Source organism: Chaetodon auriga, chromosome 10, assembly GCF_051107435.1.
Source record: "Chaetodon auriga isolate fChaAug3 chromosome 10, fChaAug3.hap1, whole genome shotgun sequence".
NCBI classification, from domain to species: domain Eukaryota; kingdom Metazoa; phylum Chordata; class Actinopteri; order Chaetodontiformes; family Chaetodontidae; genus Chaetodon; species Chaetodon auriga.
In genome coordinates this window covers 18,713,701-18,735,394 of record NC_135083.1, presented here as the reverse complement: position 1 = coordinate 18,735,394, position 21,694 = coordinate 18,713,701, and the positions used below count along the sequence as shown (strand labels likewise).

Sequence of the window (21,694 nt, the reverse complement as noted above, 5' to 3'; positions counted from 1 at the left end):
CATGGCAATGACAATTTTACTGGTGGAAAAAGATCTGTGTAGTTATGAACAGTGGTCGGTATCACACTACCGCCAACACAGGTGATCTGGGTTAAGTGCAGTCCAAGTTGGCCTTGTGATTTTGTAAAATTAAAAAAATCTTTTTGGTAGGAAAACAAGGACGCACATTCAGAAGTTACCTTTTCATCATTGTTCACACACAGGCCTAAACTGAAAGCTGCTGGGCAAAATGGCGCATTCTGTTTGCAGCATGCTCCACCCCCCACAAAACACTACAAATATGCAACAAAATTAAATACTGAAAATCAACAATGTCAGTGGACAAAATACAGTTATAAATATGAACCTATTCAACCTTCATTTCTGCTGCAGGCCTTTGCCATTTGTTGATACCTTACATGTGTATCACAGCATCAGTTGTATTCTTTTCTCTCAAGATAATTTTCCCTTAAGATAACAAATCCTGAAGCACTCTGCACCTGCACCAAGAAAAAAACTAATCAAAACTCGGATATACTCAAAAACAAAGGATTTAACTATAACCACACATGCAAACCCCTCTTCCTCAGGCCCACCTGCCGCGACCTCTTACTCCACATGATTGCCCTCGCCTTTGGTCCATGCTTGCAAATAGCAACACAGATGTATAGATGATGTGTCAGGACTGATTGCTGATTGTTGTGCAGAGGAGTTTCACACAGGTGCATTAGAGATTCATGACCAAGTATTTTATATGTGCTGTAAATAGATGTTTTCCTTTGGTTTGGCACAGTTAATCCAATAGAGTTTGGGGTCTTTCTATGATATCTGTGTTCGAAAAATTGTGTGAAAAATGTGTGAAACCAAGAAAAAAGTGTAAACACATTTGCAAGAGAAGATTTCTGCGTGATAAGAAGGTGGAAATGAAGATCATGTGGATTGCAGTTTCATTAAGCGTGTCTTAGCAATTGAAAAACTGTAAACATCCCACAAAATAGTATCAATACTTCCTTAATGTGATATATTTCCAGATGAAATAGGACAGTGAAGTTGAAACCCACAGGCTGTCAGTATGGAGACAAACATAGTTTTATGTCTTTGTTGTACATTGATGCTTATACTTTAATTTGTTTTGATGTCTAACAACATAATCATATTGTTTATTACCATCCAGTGGATATATCTATATGAGAAATAATATGTTGACTTTTTGGATTGAAATCGATTTTATTTTAATTTGTTTTTCAATGTATTTTGGTGGTTTATTTGTTTGCATTTGCGGGCGTTGACTTTGCGATAAAAGCTGCCTAAAAGCTTTCCAGGCTTCTTTGCTGTCACTGATAAAAGCCTTAGAAACTGGATATGGAGAAAAACGAGAGCATCATTGCTGCTTTGAATGTCAGAGCTGTGTTTGTAATCTGTCAGAAAGCTTTTACATTGTACTGCACACAGTATGGTTTTTCATACACATACTTCATCCAATTGGGGCTCTCTGACAATCTATCAGTGATGGAAATTGTCACTCTTAGCCCCCACCCAACACACACACACACACACACACACACACACACACACACACACACACACAAGGAATTGTTTTGCTGCCTGAGGGCAGTGCTGTGCTGTGCAGGTAGAAAGGAAATTCAGTGTATGTTCATAAAAATCATTGACCAAGACCATTTTCCATCACATTACAAATCTGTCATTAAGCACAATACTATGAAATTATCCCAAATTTTTACCAAAATTACACACACATATATGCACACACAAATGCATATACAAATATAGACGTGTGTGTGTGTTTATATATACTGTATATATATGGATGTATGTGCAAAACTGAGGACAACAGCATGAAGCACAGGATTAGCGGAGGAGCGGTGCCATGGGAGTGTGTGCGACCTGCTGCCCTATTTACTGCTTTTACACCAGCCTCACTGTCGGCGGTGCAGGTTTCAACAGATTCACTGTGGTGTCACTTTGAGTGGGTGAGTGAGGAAAGGACTGTGTGAATGAGTGAGGGACCCTCAAGTGAGCAACAAAAAAAAAAGACGTGAGTGAGTGATGAAATGAGTGAGGCAGCTGGGTGAGTGCTGTGGGAATGAGTGGGTGAGGCATCGACTGAGGAACCTGATTGAGTGAATGCATTACTAGGTGAATGACAAAGTGAGTGAGCAAATGACTGAAGGAGTGATTCAGGTTGAATGAGTGTCCAAGTCTGTGAGTGAGTGATCGAGGGAGTGAGTAAATGAGTGAGCGAAGCAGGAAGTGACTGAGAATTTTAGTGACTGATCAAGTGATTGAGTGACAAGTGAGTGAATGAGTAAATAATGGAGAAAGTGACGGAGTAAAGGTGTGAGTGAGGGAGAAAGTGAACGAGTGAGTTCAAATGTTATGAAGACCTGGATGGTTGGATGGCTCAAGCTCAGGACCTTCAACCAGGAGACCGGGGTTTGTGTAACTTTAAGTAACTCAGCTTTCTTTTCAAAGTCTAACTGGATGTTGCATGTTTATTATTGCTAACTTGACCACACACCCCTGCATGTTGAAAAGTGACACACAAGGCCTATCCGGTGCCTTAAAAAGTGATGCCAAGTGTTCATATGTGACAAGTGGGGAATGAGAATGACAGTGATAGGAGATGTGAGAGAGAGTGAGAAAGTGAAGGATTGACTAAAAGTGAAAGAGACTGAATGGAAAAATGAGTGAGCGAATGCTAGAACTCAAGATTTATTAAGGGGAGGAGTGACTGAGTGAATGACTGAGTGAGCAATCGGGCAAGCCTAATGTGTGTGCGTGTTTGTGTGTGTGTGTGTGTGTGTATCGTAAACTATAATTCTATATGTATGCATGTGCCAACCTTTGTCTCCATCTGCTTCTTCCAATGTTCCTTCAGCTCAGTTGAACCAGACATGTAGATTCATTTCCATTTTTTCTGCTGTTTCTCCCTCAATGTGAAAGTCTCTCTCTCTCTCTCTCTCTCTCTCTCTCTCTCTCTCGCTCTCTCTCTAGGATTTGACAGTTATGAGATTATAATGAAACAACAGTCAGCCAGAGTCAGCCTCGGAGCAAAGCTGTCACTTTCATTGTGCACTGTGTGTTATCTGTGACTACACATCCCTCCTCCACCCACCACGTTCTCTTGTCTCCTTTAGTCCTCCCATCCTTGGATGGATGGATGGATGGATTCTTCTGTTATATTTATTAATTGCATTTCTCTCTCTTCTTTGTCATCCTCCTCCTTTCCATTTCTTTCTTTTCCCCTCTGCCTTTTCTCATTCTCTCCTCTCTCTCCTGCTTCTGTCCATCTCCTCAGTCTCCACCACGTTCATTATTTTCCATCCTTCTTTCCTCCGACTCCTCTCTTTCCCTTAACTCTTCCCTGTAATCCTCTCATAACTCTCATGGGTTGTTATTCTTCCACAGCATACTCTTTTCAACTCTACTCCTCCTTCCTCCTTCCTGCTTTCTTCTCTCCTTGCTTCCTCTCCTTGTGTGTGTGTCTCCATGTGCCTGAATGACTTGTGTATTTGTGTGCGTTTCTGATTTTTATGCGCGTATGTGCATGTCTGAACAGTGCTTCCTTGCAGCAGAGAGATTTTCCTGTGCATACGTGCTTACGCATGATTTGTGGTTGCACACAGTAGTTGTGTGTGTGTGTGTGTGTGTGTGTGTGTGTGTGTGTACTCTCAGGTGGTGCAAAGCATTGCACTTGAGAATGCATTCATGTCTTTTCAATGAATAATATCTATGCGTGCCAGAGAGCGCTGGGACTACACTCCTCTCTTTTTCTGCATGTCTGGCTTTCTTACTTACTCAGTCTTTCACACCGTCTTCTTCCGCCCTCTCTCTTTGTCTCATCCTCTCTGATCCTCCTCCCTGTCCCCTCTTTCTGTCCCATTCTACATATAACACTTAGTTCCCCGTGATAATTCCCATATTTATGGTGCATAGAGATTAAACGCTAGATCCATGCTTGTGTTGCCAGCAGTTTAGGGGCACACACACACACACACACACACACACACACACACACACACACACACACAAATTTACATTTACACACATGAAACTGGCTTTAGGGTCAGTTGGTTGAGGCAAGTAATGAAAAAAACATTGTGGCTTGGCACCCCGAACAGCATCAGTTCAAGGTGCCCTTTAGCAAAGCAACCCCCAAATGCTCCTGTGGCCGGCAGCAAAGACTGTGGTTTTACTGGCGAGCTCCCAGTTGTGAATGTGTGTAGCAGTCTGAATGCTGAGCAGGGCTTTGCTGGAAAAGCCTAACTAGACTTCCCTGGGTAGATGAAGGTTGAAACAAAGACTCTGTGGTGTGTCTGACTTTGTTCAGTCGGACCTTTTTAACAGCAGATAATTTGACATGTGACAGCAGGAAAAGCACAGGTTGTAAATAATAAAATGAATGATGGCTCATTTACATTTAGCTGCTTCAGTTCCAGGGTCCTGGTGTCGTTCATGCTGGTTCACTGTCACACTGTCATGGCTCTCACTTGAGTAGAGCAGAGCCCTTGTTAATGTCATTGGTGACACCTGTGCTTTTCCTACTATGACGAGTCAAAGTGTCTGCTGTGAACAAGGCTTGTGGCAGTGACTCTCAGTCTTCTGTTTTAGACACCATACCTCACAAAAAAGGATTTTCCTTGGCAGTAGCTAAAACATAATTTCCTGCATTGCTACAAATCTCAGTCACATTAGGTTTCATGCTAATTGGCAACATCTCTCAAACCCAAATATACTTTCTCACGTTGCTTTGAAAACTTGCATACAGTGTCAGCATCAAATACTCCTAATCCTAATTATGAATAGGTTATTTTTTACTTAATGCTGCATAGATTTAGACATAAGAAGAATATCCACACAAAAAACTGGAAACACACCTTGTTTGAGCAAATAGCTGCCAATTTAGACATCCAGTGGATACAGACCAACATAAGCATTCATTTGGAGTCGTGTTTGTGCTTTAGTCTCCACTAACTCCTAAGAAAATATCTTGCAAATGTGCTGTTTGATGCCGGGCAGGTAGTGTACTGTGGGTTTATCAGAGCCGTCTGCTGCTGTCGGAAATGAAGTTGATGATGAGCGCTGAGATAATAAACTAAAAGAGGCTAAAAAGCTCTGTAGAGTTGCTGCAGAGTCACTAGTCACACCTTTCACATTATGGTACTTTCATCCATTGTAATGTAATTGATTGATTAGCAGAGCTCTAAACATTGCTAATGTCTTGTGAGTGACAAAGTGAAATTAGAGTGGTGTATTCACTCCAGTTAATTTGTGCATAGTCACTGAGGAGAGTTAAATGAGTTGCAGGCCTCAGCAGTTCTTTAGTGGGGTTCTGATCCAGCAGGACGGCATCACTGATTATGACTGTGACCTATTAGATACACTGAAGGGCTTTTAATGAACAGGTTTGGTACAAAGCAATTTAAAAGATGACAAATTAACACAAATAAAGGAAAAAGTAAGAGTGTTAAACCCAAAAAATAAAGCACACACTTAAGAAATTTGTATTACTTATTATTGTACATTTCTCACATGACAGCACTTGCATGTATGTGTCAGTGAACAGAGGAGTGAGCATTCAGCAAATCAGTGAATACATCCGACGAGCCAACTCAACATGCACGTCTTTTTCTCCATATGGATGCGAGTTTAATGGTGTGTGCCGGGGATTCTGGGAGTTTACATGCTGTTGACAATGAAAACACATCACCAATACATTTAAACAGTGGTTTACTATATGTCACACAGGTCAGTGCACTGTGAGTACACTTACAGTACATATAGGTCACAGCACTGATGAACTGATGCTGCATGAATAAGGCAGCTTGAGTAGAGTGGGCGTCTAATGTCGTGTTTCAAAACCATCATTCCTGTATTTCTATCATTGATCTATTGCCTTTCTATTAGCTTATTGTCTACAGCGAAGAAAGCGAAGTAAACATTTCAAAACAAAGACGTTGGAAAAGAAAAGAGATCTGAACAGAGAAAGTAAATGTCATGAGCCAGTTTTAATGTCATGTTGTGATGAAAACATGTTTCGGCCCCTGAAGCCCCTGGAAGGCCCGCAGGGATAGTTTCACCACCAAAACAAAGTGGTTTTATATAATAGCTCTTTGGAAAGCTGTGCATGTGTGTGTGTGTGTTTACCACCCGTTCCCCTCTTACTCTGTATTGATTTGACTAGTCAGAGATTGGAGAGTCTGCCACAGCTTTAGAGAGAGACTGTTTCCATGTTTTAACCAGGGGAAATAATACAGATTCATTTATACAGACATTTTACAGGCCAGTGCACCATGGTTAGTACTCTGCAGGCTACTGTGATGAATATTAAAAAAAAAAAAAAAATCAATGTATGCTTTACAAAATCTACAAGTCAAATCTACGAAGCTTTGAATTTACAGATTAACATTATTTCTGGGCGTTTTATCTTCATGCTGTTTCTACAGGTACTTATAAAACGGTTACTGCTCTTACACCTGCAACAGCTATTAACTAACTATTTACATGCTACTGCTAGTACTACAGCTAATAATATCTAACATCACCAAAGATACCACTGTATCCATTTCTGTGACAACTACTACAACTACAGTGCTGTCAGTACCACCACCACAACAACTGGGAGCTGAATATTAGAACACATTACTCCTATGTTTTTCCATTTTATGTTGGCAACCGATGCCTTCTGCTGACAACTTCACTTGGAGCCGACTTGACGAGTGCAGTCTGTCTCTCTATAAGCTGCTCAAGCAAGTCTGAGGCACAATCCTTCAAATCCTGTCTTCTACCCAGACTTTTCTGTATCCATGTTTATTTGTAGGTTGCTGTGTGTCTGTGTCTAATAGCTTTCTTTGTTTAATTTTCCGCACTGTTTTCAGCTGTATTGATTGTTTGTGAAGCACTGTAAGGTGCAAAGACACAGATCATTATTATTATACTGTACAGTAATTCTAAGTAGTAATACATATCATGCTACCGACTAATGATTGTTCAGGTGTAGAGGTGGGGGCTTAGGCAGGGTTTAAACTTCTCTCTCTGACTCTGAGTGAAACGATTATGGCATCTTGCTCCTCTCTCTGTGACTGCCGGCTTGGAGCGAGGCCTCTGTAAACACTTATATCTTCTGACATGTTTGGATGACTCGTCGTTTGAACTAATTCCATTCTAGCATAACCCGATCCTTACTACCTCCTCTGTCTGTCGCCTGATGTGTGCTCTGGGCATCAAATTTTGCAACGCTAGTATGACGTATGTTGCCACATACATATCAACTTTGAACACAGAAGGTCTTGAAACATAGCATGAAAACATTTAATGTTCTAAAACCCACAGCATCATGAGCACATGGCAAGTAGCAACCACATAGACAGTATATAACAGCCAACCACAATGTCGCAGCCGTACTATAGAGAAACTTGTGCCAGCCCATTAGATACCATTAGACATACTCTATACGTCTTCGGCCTATTGGGGGTAGGATGCATCCACCACCTGTCAGGAGCTAAATGGTTCTAGCCGAGCAGAGAAGGCTGTGGAGTCTGAAACAGTTTTCTCTCTCCTCAGAGGGGCAGAGAGCCAACTAGCAGGTTTATAGAGCCTTGGAACCGTGACACCAGTTCTAGGACCAAACCTATGACCTCAGCAGCTTTTTACATTGGCTGAGTGCATATTTCTAAGCTTAAGTTAGCAGCTGACTGTGTCCAACAAGGGGTTCTAATGTTTCCTAAAGTGTAACCAGTGTTTCTGACAGATTCAGCATCTGTTCTGTGAAGAGACGCTGATCTGATGTTCTGCAGTGGTTTTTAACCCACTTCAGGACAGAGGTAGTCAGTGGCTGATGGCTTGATGGTGGTGGTGGTGATGGTGTTGGGGGGAGGGGTCATGTCTGTCTAACACTATAACACCATTACAATCGCCATTGTATTTAAGTGCTTGACAATTCAATGCCTGTGTTAAAAGGAAAGTGAGCTGTTCCCATGGCTTAAATAAATGACTTCTGTTATTTCATGCAAATGGATCAAAGACTTAGCAGCGTATTTCTCTCTGAGACTTAAAGAGAGGAATTGGAGCGACAGCTAAATGTACTGATAAGGTGTCTGTTCTCCAGCTTTCAGTCTTCCAGGATTTGCACTCAGGTCTCTTTTACTGTAAATGCCAAGTCACTTTGTATTCATACAGCTTTGCATGTCCTCATCTGGGAGCTGCCCAGTACAAATACAGTCCGTTCGATATGTCCCTTTCTCTGGGATAACAATGTGCTTTGAGTGTCAGATTGACTGCTGGGTAATAGTGATAAATAAGGCAACATTATTACAGGGGAATGCCCTGACAGTGGAAATTCAAAAAAAAAAATGGTGGGCTGCTGTGAGTGAATATTTTGACAGAAGTTTTGAGGGAGTTGAAAGCATAACAAATTTATGTTCCCTGTTGAGAGATTTGTAGTTTGTCTGCTCCCAAAATCTGCTTCTCACACGTCTTTTTTTTTTTTTTTTGGTCACCTACATTCTTTCAGAGTAGATGTGAAAATATACTATAGTATAATACTACCTTACTATCCTGGACACATATAGTGATTTTTATCAAATATAACTGTTGGGAGAACAGCTTCAGTTACAGTATTTTTTTAGCTAATGTGGAATAACCTTTTGTGATGGTGAATTGATTCTCCAATCGCAAAATATTTGAGATCTGCACCACTAAGTTTCATGGTTGAGGGTTTTTGCTCATGTACAGGCTCTGTTTTTCTTCACAGACTGTCAGAGTAGACCCATGTTTTTTTTTTTTAATAGTCAAAAATCAGTTTCGAACACTGCAACACAAAGTTCTCCGCACTGCTCCTCTGTGGCCTGATGGGGAAAGGCTTAAAATTTGCTGTACATACCACTTAGCTGTATTATGCAGGCTGAATATGGTATCTGCTCTGATAGCATATTCAGCCTGCATACTGCGCTAAATTCAGGGAAAGGTTCAAATGAAATGTTCAAACTCCTGGCAGCAGAAACTTTCATTACAAACTACCCTTAAAATGTGCTGGAGTAGTATAATGAATGTTTGTGATAAAGAAGCGGTGATTTATTAAATGTCACAAACATGGAGGAAGTGTATGCATCTTCTCCCTCTCTCTCTGCCTTTGCTACACTCCAGCACCTTTCAGGATGTTGTTGTACTTTTTCTGTTCCTTTAATTAGGAAGACTGACATTTACCCATTACATTTTGGTTCCTTTTAGCAGCCTGAGATTCCCGTGGCTGGAGGAGAAATCAAAAATAACAAATACAGAGTAAAATTTAGACCAAGACCACAACAACAAATGAGTACCAAAACTGCTTCTGCAACGTACATGAAGTATTAAGACACCAGGACACTACTTACACTTTGAGGAATAATTGTTTTACAGTCATTTAAAGAAAAAATTAGATCAAAACACATCGAGACTTCACAGACTCCAAAACACACAGAGGTCTCCTAACCTTTCATACACCAAATGCTGAATGGCAAATGGAAATATTACTGTTCATAAATAGAGTTTTAATGATTTGTTTGTGCAGGTCTGAGGCTGAATGAAAATGGGCTGAGTCCAAATCAGCCACCAGGGAGGGGTGGGAGGCACAATGCAGGGAAAATGAGGAAAGATCATCACCAGCCTGGAACTTCCATGCTATGTTTAGCATTGTATCATCAATAAATCATTACCACATTAGCTTTACAACATTAACATGATTACTGCAAACCAACAAGATCACTGCAGAGAGACGAGCTGCGCTGTAATCCAGCCTCTGTGCTGCATTTTAACTGTGAGATCGGAGGAATCAGTTCGAGTCTGTCAGATTGCTTTTAGGGCTGTAATGCATTGTAACATTAAGATTACTCTGATCAGGTAAATCAGGGTTTATTTGACATGTGAAGTGACTGAATCCTCTAAATTACACATTTATGAATATGAGTATATGAATATATGAAGCCTGTGCCTGAATTTGCTGTTGCTTCAGCACCATGGACAGCTCCATGCATTTATCAGCACACAGCACAGTCAGGCTGCTGATGTTTCAGAGCCATGATTGCTGTCATGGATTCTAACTTGTACAAACCTCAGTCAGATAAAGGATCAATGAGTCAGTTCAGACTAGACCAACATATTCGACTAAACAACCCCTCTGCCCTGAACTCTCTCTGCTGCTAGGGGATGGAGAGGGGGGATGGCGGGTTAACAAGGGGGATGCATTTTGGTTATTTTGCTAACAAGGGAGACAGCATCACCCCTCATCCCCCCTCAGATCACCCACTGCTTTGCAGCCCTTCAATGGATCGTACATGCAATCCTCGTCAACCCATAACGTTGGGGAAAAAAATCACATAACATACTTCAGCAAGATATTTGAACTGATGTGGTTGTCATAAACTGCTAAATGAATGAAACAGATAAAGATTTGTTTATCACAGTGTGCTGGAGAAATTTGAATTTATATAGGCATATTTGTCATTAATCTGGATTCATTATTAGCTTTGATCACATGGTGCATCATAATCACAGCAGAAGCTTGATCGATTTATTTTTTATGGGAGTTTGAACTGTGAAGTGAAGGAAAAATAAGTCTTGCTGCTCTTTTCAACTGTAGTTAAGGGCTGCTGTTAATGTTGATGTTCTCTCTCTCTTAAAGCCTATTTGCACATGTCGGGTCGAGTCCAATTGTCCTTGGCTGTCTTTGGATTGGGTCTGATTGTCTTTGTGTACCTTTCAGATCGGGGGTTTGTTTCCTCCTCATGGGTCTGTTTTGGATATGGTTTAAAATTTTCTGCCCTTGATGACCTCAAATATGGAAAAAAAAAACACATTCCTGAGACTTTTGCTGTAACGACATCCCTTCATCCCTCTCGTCTGCTTTGCATTTCTGATTTACAGTTGTGCTCATAGCTGCCACTGGTGGGACGCTATATTGAAACAAACAGAACGTCAGCATTGCTGACATCCTTTGACAGACTCATTTTACTTTTGTGACTAATTTTGCCTGAATACAATCGCAGGAGGTTCAGTTCTCAGTTTCTGTTCAAGCTTTGCCATTTTGAGCAGTGTCCACATGTTTACATCCAAGTTGTAAACGCTAATAATTGTAATTAAAACCCTATTCAGTCGTGTGTATTCTCCCTATTTACGCCTGAGTGATTGGCATACATAAGTAAACATCACAGGAGTCCTTTTTGCTGCACGTACCGTATTGAGCAGACCATTACTGCTGCACTATTACCCCACCCCAAAGGAGCAATTGTTTGGAAAATTTTAATCTGGGACCTTTTCAGGCAACAGAAGTTCCTGGCAGTGATAGCAGCAATGAAAGCTGCTACAGACACGCCCAGCCTCAGGTGTTGGAGTTACTGCAGTGATTTACAAGAGAGACCGCTCAGCTCTCAATGCTCTGCTCCAAAACACCAAATTATTTCACTGAAAAACAACAGTGTCTCACTGCAGATAAGGTGGAGCCCTGTTTACAGCACATGTGGTGCAAGAAAGTGTTTCTCGTTGTATTAATAATAAGCAGAAGCGTGGTTCTGCTTTTTTCCCCCCATGCAAATGTAACGTCTCTGTGGTTTGTATGTTTGGGAGAAAAGAATAACCACAGCAGCAGCAGCAGCAGCACAAACAGAAGACAGATGCAAGATGGAGGTTGATGGCTGCTGCTACAAACAGCTGCTAACATGTCACAGAGGTCAGAGTGTGGATTTGGGTTACTCTGTGGATTTGTTTCTAAGTACAATAGGCATGAGGGTGTGTGTTAATATGATATGGGTTAGAAGTGAGAGTCTTTACAAGCGAGAGGGCTTTTTGTGTACAGTGTGTGTGTGCAACTTAAGTGAATCTGGTTTAATGTAAAGGATTAGTGCATCTGTTGTAAAAGGGTGGTTTAGACCATTATGTTGCTGCGGCTGCTGTGTGTGTGTGTGTGTGTGTGTGTGAGATGCTTTTTTTCTACCATGTTCTACTTTGCACTGAGAATAATGCTTAGACCTCAGGGGTAGAAAGGCTTTAAAAACAAACAGAGCACAGAAATCAGCTGTCAAGCCAGCGCCTGGACTACGTGTCTGTCTGTGTGTGTGTGTGTGTATGTGTGTGTTTTGTAATGCTGTGTTCACAATATTGTTAACACTATTTTACAGGCAGTAATGTATGGCCGGCCTCTCTCTGCAGCCATCCATTTATTCACTCATTTGTACTTGTGGTATGCAAGTGCCACTTTGGCTGCTCGAACGTTCACTCTCTCTCGGGGACTTGCAGTCATTACTTTTAGGTGACTGTGCATCAGACGGTCCTTTGTGTGCTCCGTTAACAACTTCAAACGGTTTCTGTGTGTTTTAAAAGAGCAGCATTTATTCGGCGGCTTCTGTACCTATTTATTTTCCTGACCCGCGGGTAACTTGCGCAGCTGAAAACATAAAACCGCTCACACTTTTTTTGTTCCGCAGCGTTTTGAGAATTCAACCTGCTCATGTATTTTATGAGGGACTTTTCGAGGACGGTGAACACAGAGGAGAGACAGGAAAAGGCCAAACAAAGGGATGTGACAACACAGTGTGAAATGGGATTTAAACCCATGTGATTGTGGGTACACGGGCAGTGAGCTAATGGGCTGAAGGCACCATGACAGAGTTTAGTGTGTTTCAGAGCAGCAGCATATGGCTTTTGTTCAGGCCAAATCCAATTTTACTGTTTTTGGTTTTTGCATGCTACTTATAATATATCTCTCCTTTCGGGCTTTTTTTTTTTTTTTTTTTTTTAAATCCCAGCTCCTCATAACACCAAGCAGACAGTTTGAATCCAACTCAATGCCATGTGCGAATAACTATGAACGATGTAAGGATTTGAACCCTTAACCCTGGCAGTGTTAGTCTTTTCAGACTGAGCCACAGAGAGCCACAATGAATAACAAAAGGAAAGAAATGGATATTGGCTGAGAATACATGCCCCATGATCCCTATTCAAAACAAATTTTAAATTGACACAGATGCCTTTTGATAAGATCTCGATTAATTAATGTAAAACTTACTTAATGGGTACTCAAGGTTTTCCTCCCACAGTAACACTGGGAGGAACTTGAACACAGGAAACGTTTGAATGGTGTAACTGAATGGAATACTGATCAGTATAACTTGCTTCTACTTAAACTGCAACCTGCGGCTCCTCTGAGGCCTCAGGTCTGATGACAGCCTGAGTGACTCTCTCCACTACATTCCATATCCCATCAATTTACAAACAAGGAATGTGCTTTACCTTTTTGTACCAGCAGATAATGATACAGTGCCGATAGACATCAATGAAACTGCAGTTATAGAAGGTCACTGTCAGTCAAACCTCACAATGAGACAGTTAAATGTTTTTCAAATATTTAATGCTTTTTTTTTTAATCTTAATCAATCTGCCTAACTGACATCTCTTTTAATGTCTTCCCCCCGCGTACATCTCCTTTGTTTCTTTTCTTACTGTGGGACAAAAGGTTACATCAGCAGCAGTCAAAAGTTGAGCATTCAACAGTCATTTGTGTCCCCAAACAGAACACTAAGCACCTTAGACATTTATTGTCTAAAACGCCTAAAGATTTCTACACAGTTCCCCTTTAATTAGAAAGAATCTGTGAGTTCTGTGAGGGTTTTCAGACACAGTAATGAAGCATTTCTTCTTTCTCACATCATTTTGAAATTGCAGACCTTTCCTTCACAAACCACCTGAGCCGTATCTCCGAACCTTTAGTTGCTTGACTTTCTTGCTTTCCTCCTCAGAGGAAAATGCCAGGGCTCTGCCTTGCGACCCATCCTCCTGCCCTCTGTGGCAGCTTTTAAAAATGTTTCTGGGGCTGTTTTCAGCTTCAGCTGTGGGCTTCTATTGTACGCTACTTTGCAGACTATTTCCGTCTGGATTTCCAGGAAGCGAGCTCGGGATGCTCTGACATTCAAGAAGCTATGAGTGTGCTATTAGTCAGGCTACCTGGCGCAGAGAGATAGCGCTGAACTCCCTCAACCCTTTGAAACTCCGGGGACCGTATACCCACAAAGCGTTTTAGAGCCGGAGCACTGATCGGAGGCCAGCCTCCCTCTCACACGCATTGATGTTCACGCATCTGTGGGACCCACTGATGATTCCAGATCAGTGTGTTTATTCTTAGAAGCTTTATGCACGCCAGCCCAAAGCTCTCCTCCCTCTTTGAAGAGCGGACACAGGGAGGGGAGAAAGTTGGCTCGAAGCCCACAAGAGCCGTGAAAGCTCGCAGAAGCGTCTCCGAGTTGTTATTTACGAAATGCTTTGTTTTTCTGCGGTGGTAAAGATGGCAAAATATCCTTCCATTTATGGGATTTTCAGTTTGGAGGTTATTAATGTTTTATTGTTTCCTTGCACACTAAAGCAGAGTGGCAAGGAGAAAGGGTGATGCATTAGTCATGACTTCCCGGCTTATTGGGAAGTTATGGACAAGATTGCTCTTACTCACCTCTCACCAGGATTCAGAAGTAATTCCACAATTCCTCCATGTCTTTATATTCCTCTGAGACAGACCCCATGCTACTGGATTTAGTGCTGGATGTGAAGGGTTTCCATCCAAAACGACACATCAGCCGTCTCACAGATGAGATATACCTTGTTCTGACGAAGTGACTGACACCTCAGAGTCCCATAAGCTATGGAAGGGATTAAAAGGATAGTAGGTGATTTGTGTCTTTGTACACACTGGATTCTCTCTGTTTATTCTGTGTCAGTGGTATGTATTGGTCCTTCATTTAAAACGTAGCCTTATCTGTAAATATTCAGCATTTTGGGTCTAATATGCTCAAATTAGACTTTGAATACATTTGAATTGGCTTTGAAGTGGCCAATTAATTGTTAACTATATGGTCATTCCTTCCATTATTGACATCACTGGTATTTATTTGAAGTCAAACTTGTTGGTGAAGGAATCCTAAAACTCGTTTACTCTTAAATGCATTTTCCTTACTGAGCTTTTGGTCAAATATGTGCCTTTAAACACAACAGGAAACACTATAATTAGGTTTAGTGTGAGTCAAGTGAAGTATATTTATATAGCACAGGCGCAGACTCAATGTGCTTCAGAATAAAAAGCAAAAAAATATTCAAAAACATATAAGAACACACAGTAGAAGATAAGAAGGTACTACAGACATTTCAAAAGATATAAAAACATATAGTGTGGTGCCACATTTTTCATGACATTTTCATGCTGTAATGAAAATGCTCAGTTGGCTGCTGAGGAAAACAACCAGACATCAGCCGTGACGCTCGTCAACATGCCAGTGTTCCTACCCATGAGCACTCAGTAGTCATTACTACATTATTACATGAGTGCTCAGATCTCATGGGCTGGACCGCAGCATCATCAAAAACCTGGAAAGTTCACAAAAGCCCTTAAGTGGTAGTTCTGCTACAGTAGATGTCTCCAAGACCACATTTTTGCCATGATGACAAACACACACACACAGTGAAAAAATAGGAGCCATGCTGTTGCAGCTGGTGTTAACAACCTCACTTGCAGAAATGTTCTAAAATGGCCTTTAAAGTTCTGCAGACTTACTTATTCTCAGCAGAACTGTAATTATCATGTCAGGGCATGAATCTGTGTGAAATGTGGAGATGACCTCCTCCTCCTCTGAGGTGAATTAGTCATTGACCTGGGCTGATGGGAAGTAGAGAGAATTTGGTGGCTGTAATTGGTTAAAGGGCCATTTAGCTTGAATTGTTGTTTTTCAAGTCTCCAAATGGCTTTGTATGAGTGAAGAGCCTCGTGCTAATGCAGGCTGGCCAAATTAGCTGGAGTGTAGCCGGGAGGGGAAGCCAAATGAAGATACTGTATTTCACTGTGCATGTTTATGTATGCGCCAGGTTTACTGTCAGAATTTAATGGCTGCCTGGGGCAAAATTCCTCTGAAGGCTGGTAAAATCACAATGAAGTTACAAACTGTCAGGGCAAACAGGCACCGCTATTTAGAAGCCTCATTTTTCATTTTAGACTGTTTAGTCGTGTTTTGTTGAGTTGTCACATATTCCTGTTTGAATGTCACTGTTGTCCCCCGTGGGCCACTGAAGGGGATTTCTGGGAGTCTGTAACTCAGGGAATATTTTCAGTGTGCCTGCCAGAAGAAATTGTAGTTTTTTTCTCTTACCAAAAAACCGTCAAGCACACAGTCTGCAGGAGGATAACATGGCAACAGAAAGCAACGTGTCAACAAAAAAGCAAACAACCTTGGTGTAGATGGATTGTGTGTGCTGGTGTGTGTGTGTGTGTGTGTGTGTGTGTGTGTGTGTGTTTGTGCGCTTATATGCCTCGATTTTTTTTGAGAACTGATGCTTTTTGGGAAGAGAGGACTTTTCATCTGTTCCTCACTTCTTCAAAGGACTGGTTAGACTTGGATGTAGCGTTCAAAGAATATTTTGATACTTTGGGAAATATGCGTATTCGCTGACTTGGCATGTAGATGTGATGACTGATGTACAGAATTAGAGTGAAGATGTGGATTTGTGATGGGTGTGTGTGTGTGTGTGTGCGTGTGTAGGAGACTGGGTTCTACTCCAACAGATTATCCTGGGTCTTTTCATAGATCCCTGTCTCATTTCAATGACAATGGGAGATCAACGTCAATTACTGCTGCGTCTTAGCATCGTGATCCAGAGGGCTGATAATAAAGCTGGCTTTTAGCCCCCAAAGATGAGGTGACATTTAATTACTTCAACTAATATTGTGTGTTATATTAAAGTCAAACATGCTACATTGTGTTTACTTTTTAGTCTATCTATCTATCTATCTATCTATCTATCTATCTATCTTTTCTTTCATATGACTCTTTTGCAATCTTCCCTGATTATTTTCTGTGGGAGTTTTTCTCCTCTGGCCCTTCATAATGTCACTCCTTCCTCTGGCTGTTCATTTGTAACGAGGAGCTCTGGATTTTAGTGTGTGTGTGTGTGTGTGTGTGTGTGTGTGTGTGTGTGTGTGTGTGTGCGCCTGTGTGTGCGCCTGTGTGTGCCTGTGTGAGTGTGCCTGTGTGTTAGAGGTCAGTGGGGAGTAGGGTTCCTCATAATCCGGTAATCAAACCAGCTGCCACCCGACCCAACCCCCATCCCTCCACCCCTCTCTCTTTCTCTTCTCTCTCCATCTCTATCTGCATTTATTCAGTTTTGCGCTTTGATTCTTTCATTTTTAGATTTCTGTCTACATCTTGCTGTTTTTTAGAGCCTCTTCTTATTGCCTTCCTTCTCTAACATTCGATAATAATTACAAATGACTTGATTTGTCTCCCTTTCCTTTCCTTCCTTTCCTTTCCTTTCCTTTCCTTTCCTTTCCTTCCTTTCCTTTGCTTCCTTCCCTCCGTTTTTTCCTGTGTTTTTATACCAAAACACGTTACATCAACAGCAAATCAGTAACAAAGTGTAAATGGAGGAAATCAATTGGATAATTTACTTTGAGCAAACCATTTAACGAATTCAGTAACCTCTCAAATTATATTTTACTACATTATTAGCGAAGGAAAACAAGTGAACATCAATAATCAATCAATTATTTACAGGAATACTTAAGTAGAAAATGAATTGCCTATTTGTGAGTTACCATGATTTTAGTGCTTCTTTTTCTTTATTAATTTATTTGTTTCATTAATCCCTGTTTAAAGGCCCTCATTCCCTTTCTCATTCTCCTCGTGTCCTCCTCCATTATCTCCTTTGCTCTTTCCAGTTTTTAATAAACCTCCTTCACTCTCCTTCACCCTCTGCCGCCTCTGTTCTTCCTTCTGTCAACATCCTCCCTCTGTCTCTCTTTCACCCCTCACCCTCCATCCATCGCTGCCATGCTCCTTTCTTTTTTCTTTCTTCCTCTCATTCATTCTCTCTTTTCACCACTTGCCATGCTCTTTTTGCATGGAGACCCCTCGTGTTGTGTTCTTACTCTTTCATTCTCTTATCGTTCGCCCTGCTTCACCCTCACAACGCCTCGGTGCTGCTGCACAAAAATTGCCTCCTCATGCCGGTGTGGTCGTGTGCATTTGTATTCTTCTACAGCTTATTAGCCAGCTTGTTGCACCAAATTGCTTTACAATATACAATGCAGCGCAGCACTGGACGGTGTTTGTATCCAGTGTAGATGAAACGCGTCTTGTGTCTGTTGCTGAAACAGACATTGTTCTGTTTGACCTGCTACGATTCCAATGAACTCATTTTGAGAAAAGCAGAGCTGTGTTGATTTGTGACCACAGGTGAATGTGAGGAGACGGGGGAGATGTTTTCTCCATGAGAGCGCTCAGTCATGCCTCTCCATCTCCATCTCTCTCAGTGGCTTGTTCACTCACATGCACAAGACTTTACAAACAAATGCAGATCAGTTTTCTCTTTCTCACTGGAACATGTGATTAAAGAATTACATCATCTGTGCTACCACTGGTGAGCTGGATTTCAGAAAAGTACCATGCTTTTATTTTTTTTATATCATATCTCCCATCATCCACATCTGATGCCTGCCATGAAGGTCACTGGAGAATTGGCTGTGTGCAGATGATGACCAAATACACAGATAGAAAAACAAAGATCCTGCTGGCTGTGTGTGACAGATAGCCTTATGGTCTGAGTATGGCTAAATCAAGTCACGCTTTACAGGAAGTGGAAGTGAATGTAAAAGTCATGGAGTGAGGATTTGTTTCCAGATTTAGGTCACAACTGTTACAAATGAAAGAATCCCAGCACACATACTTTCATTACATTATGGGTTGCCTCCTGCCTTTAGACTGAAACGCAGCATTTACTGTCAGATCTCATGGTCTTTGTCAAACACAAATCAGTTTTAATAATAATCCTGGATTTTTCTTCACTGTATGGTTTTTCTTATATTTCTGTGTATGTGTACTGTAGATGTGAATGTACGTGTAAAATATATGTAGCGAGACAGAGTCCTGCATACAAGCGTGCACATCTAAGCAGCATATCTCACTGTATTGTTGTGACCTCCTCACCTCGTTTCTTCCTCTTTGTAATCCTTCTGGCTCTTATTCATTTATCACTGTCAGTTTACCTTCTTCTCTCTACTCTTTCCCCTGTTGTCCCTGACCCTTCTCCCTCATGCCTCCCCATTCATCTGTCTCTCTCCTTCCTCCTTCACCTGTTCACACTTTTGTACCACTCAGTGTCCTCTCTCTATCCCCTGCTCCTTCCCCTCCTCCTCCAACCCTCTTGTCCATCTTCTGTACACCTCATGAATGGGCACATCCATTCATTCGCTAACCTTTTTTTCTCCTCTGCTCTCTTCTTCAACTCTGCAGATGGCGTCCACAGCATTTCAGCCCAGTGTGTTCTCCGCGTCCTCATCATCACAGAGGACATGCTGGGCAGCAGTGTCACCGTCCGCCTCCAGAACATGTCCCAGGAGCACTTCCTGTCACCGCTGCTGGGCAACTTCCTGGAGGGTGTGTCGGCGGTGCTCTCTGTGCCTGTTGAGGATGTTTTTATCTTCAACATCCAGCCAGACCTGGATGCGGCGCCGGGAGGGATCCTGAATGTCAGCTTCTCTGCCGCGTTGCCGGGTGGACTCTTCTTTCCCTCAGAGGCCCTGGAGGAACAACTGTATCTAAACAGGCCAAGGCTGACGTCACTGACGCAGATGGAAGTAAGTTCACATTTACAAATACAAATATGCACATAAGGATCAAAAGTTTTAAGTGCTATATCTATTCGGAGAAGGCAACTAAGTACAGAGTGAAAAAGTTTAAATCAGTTTAAAGTTAAAGTATAAATCAAGAGCATTGCTGTGATTTTAAAATGTGGGCCTGCTACGTGGTTAAAAACAGTCCTTATTCAAACTCATTCTTGGTCCATCACAACAGCTAGCTATGAGATTACATCAGTTATCATCAGGTGTTAGCAGGTGACCTGTCAGTCATTGTGGGGAGACAGAAAGTCCAATCTTGTGCTTTCATTTTTGGTTTTGGGGGCTCTCCTCCCCTTTTACACTTAGATTATGGAATATACCTTTAATATCGATGAATACAAACATGTTTGAAATCCTAGTTTTGTTGTTGGGAATGTATTCCATTCATATGCACTGACACAGGATCAAAAATAATTAAATAAATCGAAAGAAAATTTGAAAATTAAGTAAGTAAATGAACATTGTATGAAAAATGTCTCATGCTGCATAATCATGCACATGTATGCAGCAGCTGGAAATCAGGGGCCCATGTAGTAATAGATGTGAAGCAGAAGTAGTAAGACACATTGTGCAAACACCCATGCATCTCAAGACAGTCACTGCAGCATATTGCACGTGAACTGATAATAATATAATACAGATGCCATGCCAGTGCAGCCATATGGCTTCATGCAACAGCTCACTGATATGACCACTACAAGTTCTCATGCATGAAATCATACACACCTGGACACAGCATGCACATCAGTTACATACATGATTACACACCTTCCGAGCATCTCTGCACATGCATGAGAGAAAGAGATGTTTCGATAAAGAGAACGAGTGAAACTCTACAAGACGGAGAAAAGATTTATGAGAGGCAGAGAGAGAGAGAGCACAGCGGTGTCAAGAGATACAGAGTTTAAGGCTAAACGTATACGACCTTTTCTCAACAGGCACTGTAACACAAACCCACATAAACACATCCAAACAACCTTTATTCTCTTACTGTCTTTAAAGACATAATCCTGTGAATACATCTGATCCAGTGACCTGAACAGCAAAAACCCTCTTCTGGAAATTTGATGGTTATACAAAGCTACAAACAAAAATAAATAAATAAAATACAGAGCAAACAAAAAAATAAGAGGACAAATATCAGTAAGTCTCAATGTGATAGAGCTGTAAATATACACCTTCTTATGTTATCCAAGGTAGCGTTCAGAAAAACTTCGACTTGGAAGGTTTCTGACCTGAGGAAATATGGAAAGACGCAGTGATTCCCAACAAAATTACATTATTTAGGATGGGATCAAGGTGGTCTTCATATTTTTAGCAGTCTTTTTTTTTTTTTTTTTTTTTTAATTATTATTGTTAACTTATATCTTATGTCTTTAAATATCCCACCAGCCATACTGGAAGGAAACCTGTTGTGGAATGTTGTTTGCCAAAAGCTAAAATACAGACAACACTAATCAGGGTGAGCCGAGCAGCCTGTACGTGGAGGCTCTGTAGCCTGAGAGGCATAACCCAGGGCCAGGAACACCATTTCAGTCTGTCTGGAGCCGCGCTATTAGCATGTTTATCAACCATAAGTGTCTTTCATTTGATTCGTCGGGTTTTGAGGGGTACATGTCCCCCGCGTTCGCAGCGGAAACCAGCGGCTGTACATCTGCAAGGTTAGCTACTGTGACGTTCATGTGTTAGCGTTAGCACAACGACACGTAACCATGGTGCTAGATGATAACGCTAGCATGGTAAAATGCTAAACATTACTGTGTCAACATTCTAGCAGTTAGCTTGATAACCGCCACGTTGACGTTGTCCAGATAAAAGTTACAGAGAGCTGAAATTCCATCTTTTTTTTGCTCCGCTTACTCTTGGTGACTGTATTTTTTTTAGTTTCCATCAGTATCCTTAGTATATTTCCAAAAAGTTGAAATATGCTTTGGGGTTTCTATTAAGACGCTAACCTAAGGTTACTGTACTGGCTAGCAAAAGTTCTTGCTTTTGAGTTTAATTGAAAAAAAAAAA

The 21,694-nt window shown here is 41.3% G+C and overlaps 1 protein-coding gene across 1 annotated transcript in view; it reads left to right on the top strand.

The window, feature by feature from the left end:
- The window catches only part of celsr3 (cadherin, EGF LAG seven-pass G-type receptor 3), a 104,524-nt gene that overhangs the window by 6,944 nt on the left and 75,886 nt on the right, over positions 1–21,694 (top strand). Inside the window, exon 2 of the mRNA XM_076742181.1 lies at positions 19,293–19,636. Within this exon, the coding sequence (XP_076598296.1) occupies positions 19,293–19,636 (344 nt within the window). The remainder of the gene's footprint in view (positions 1–19,292; positions 19,637–21,694) is intronic.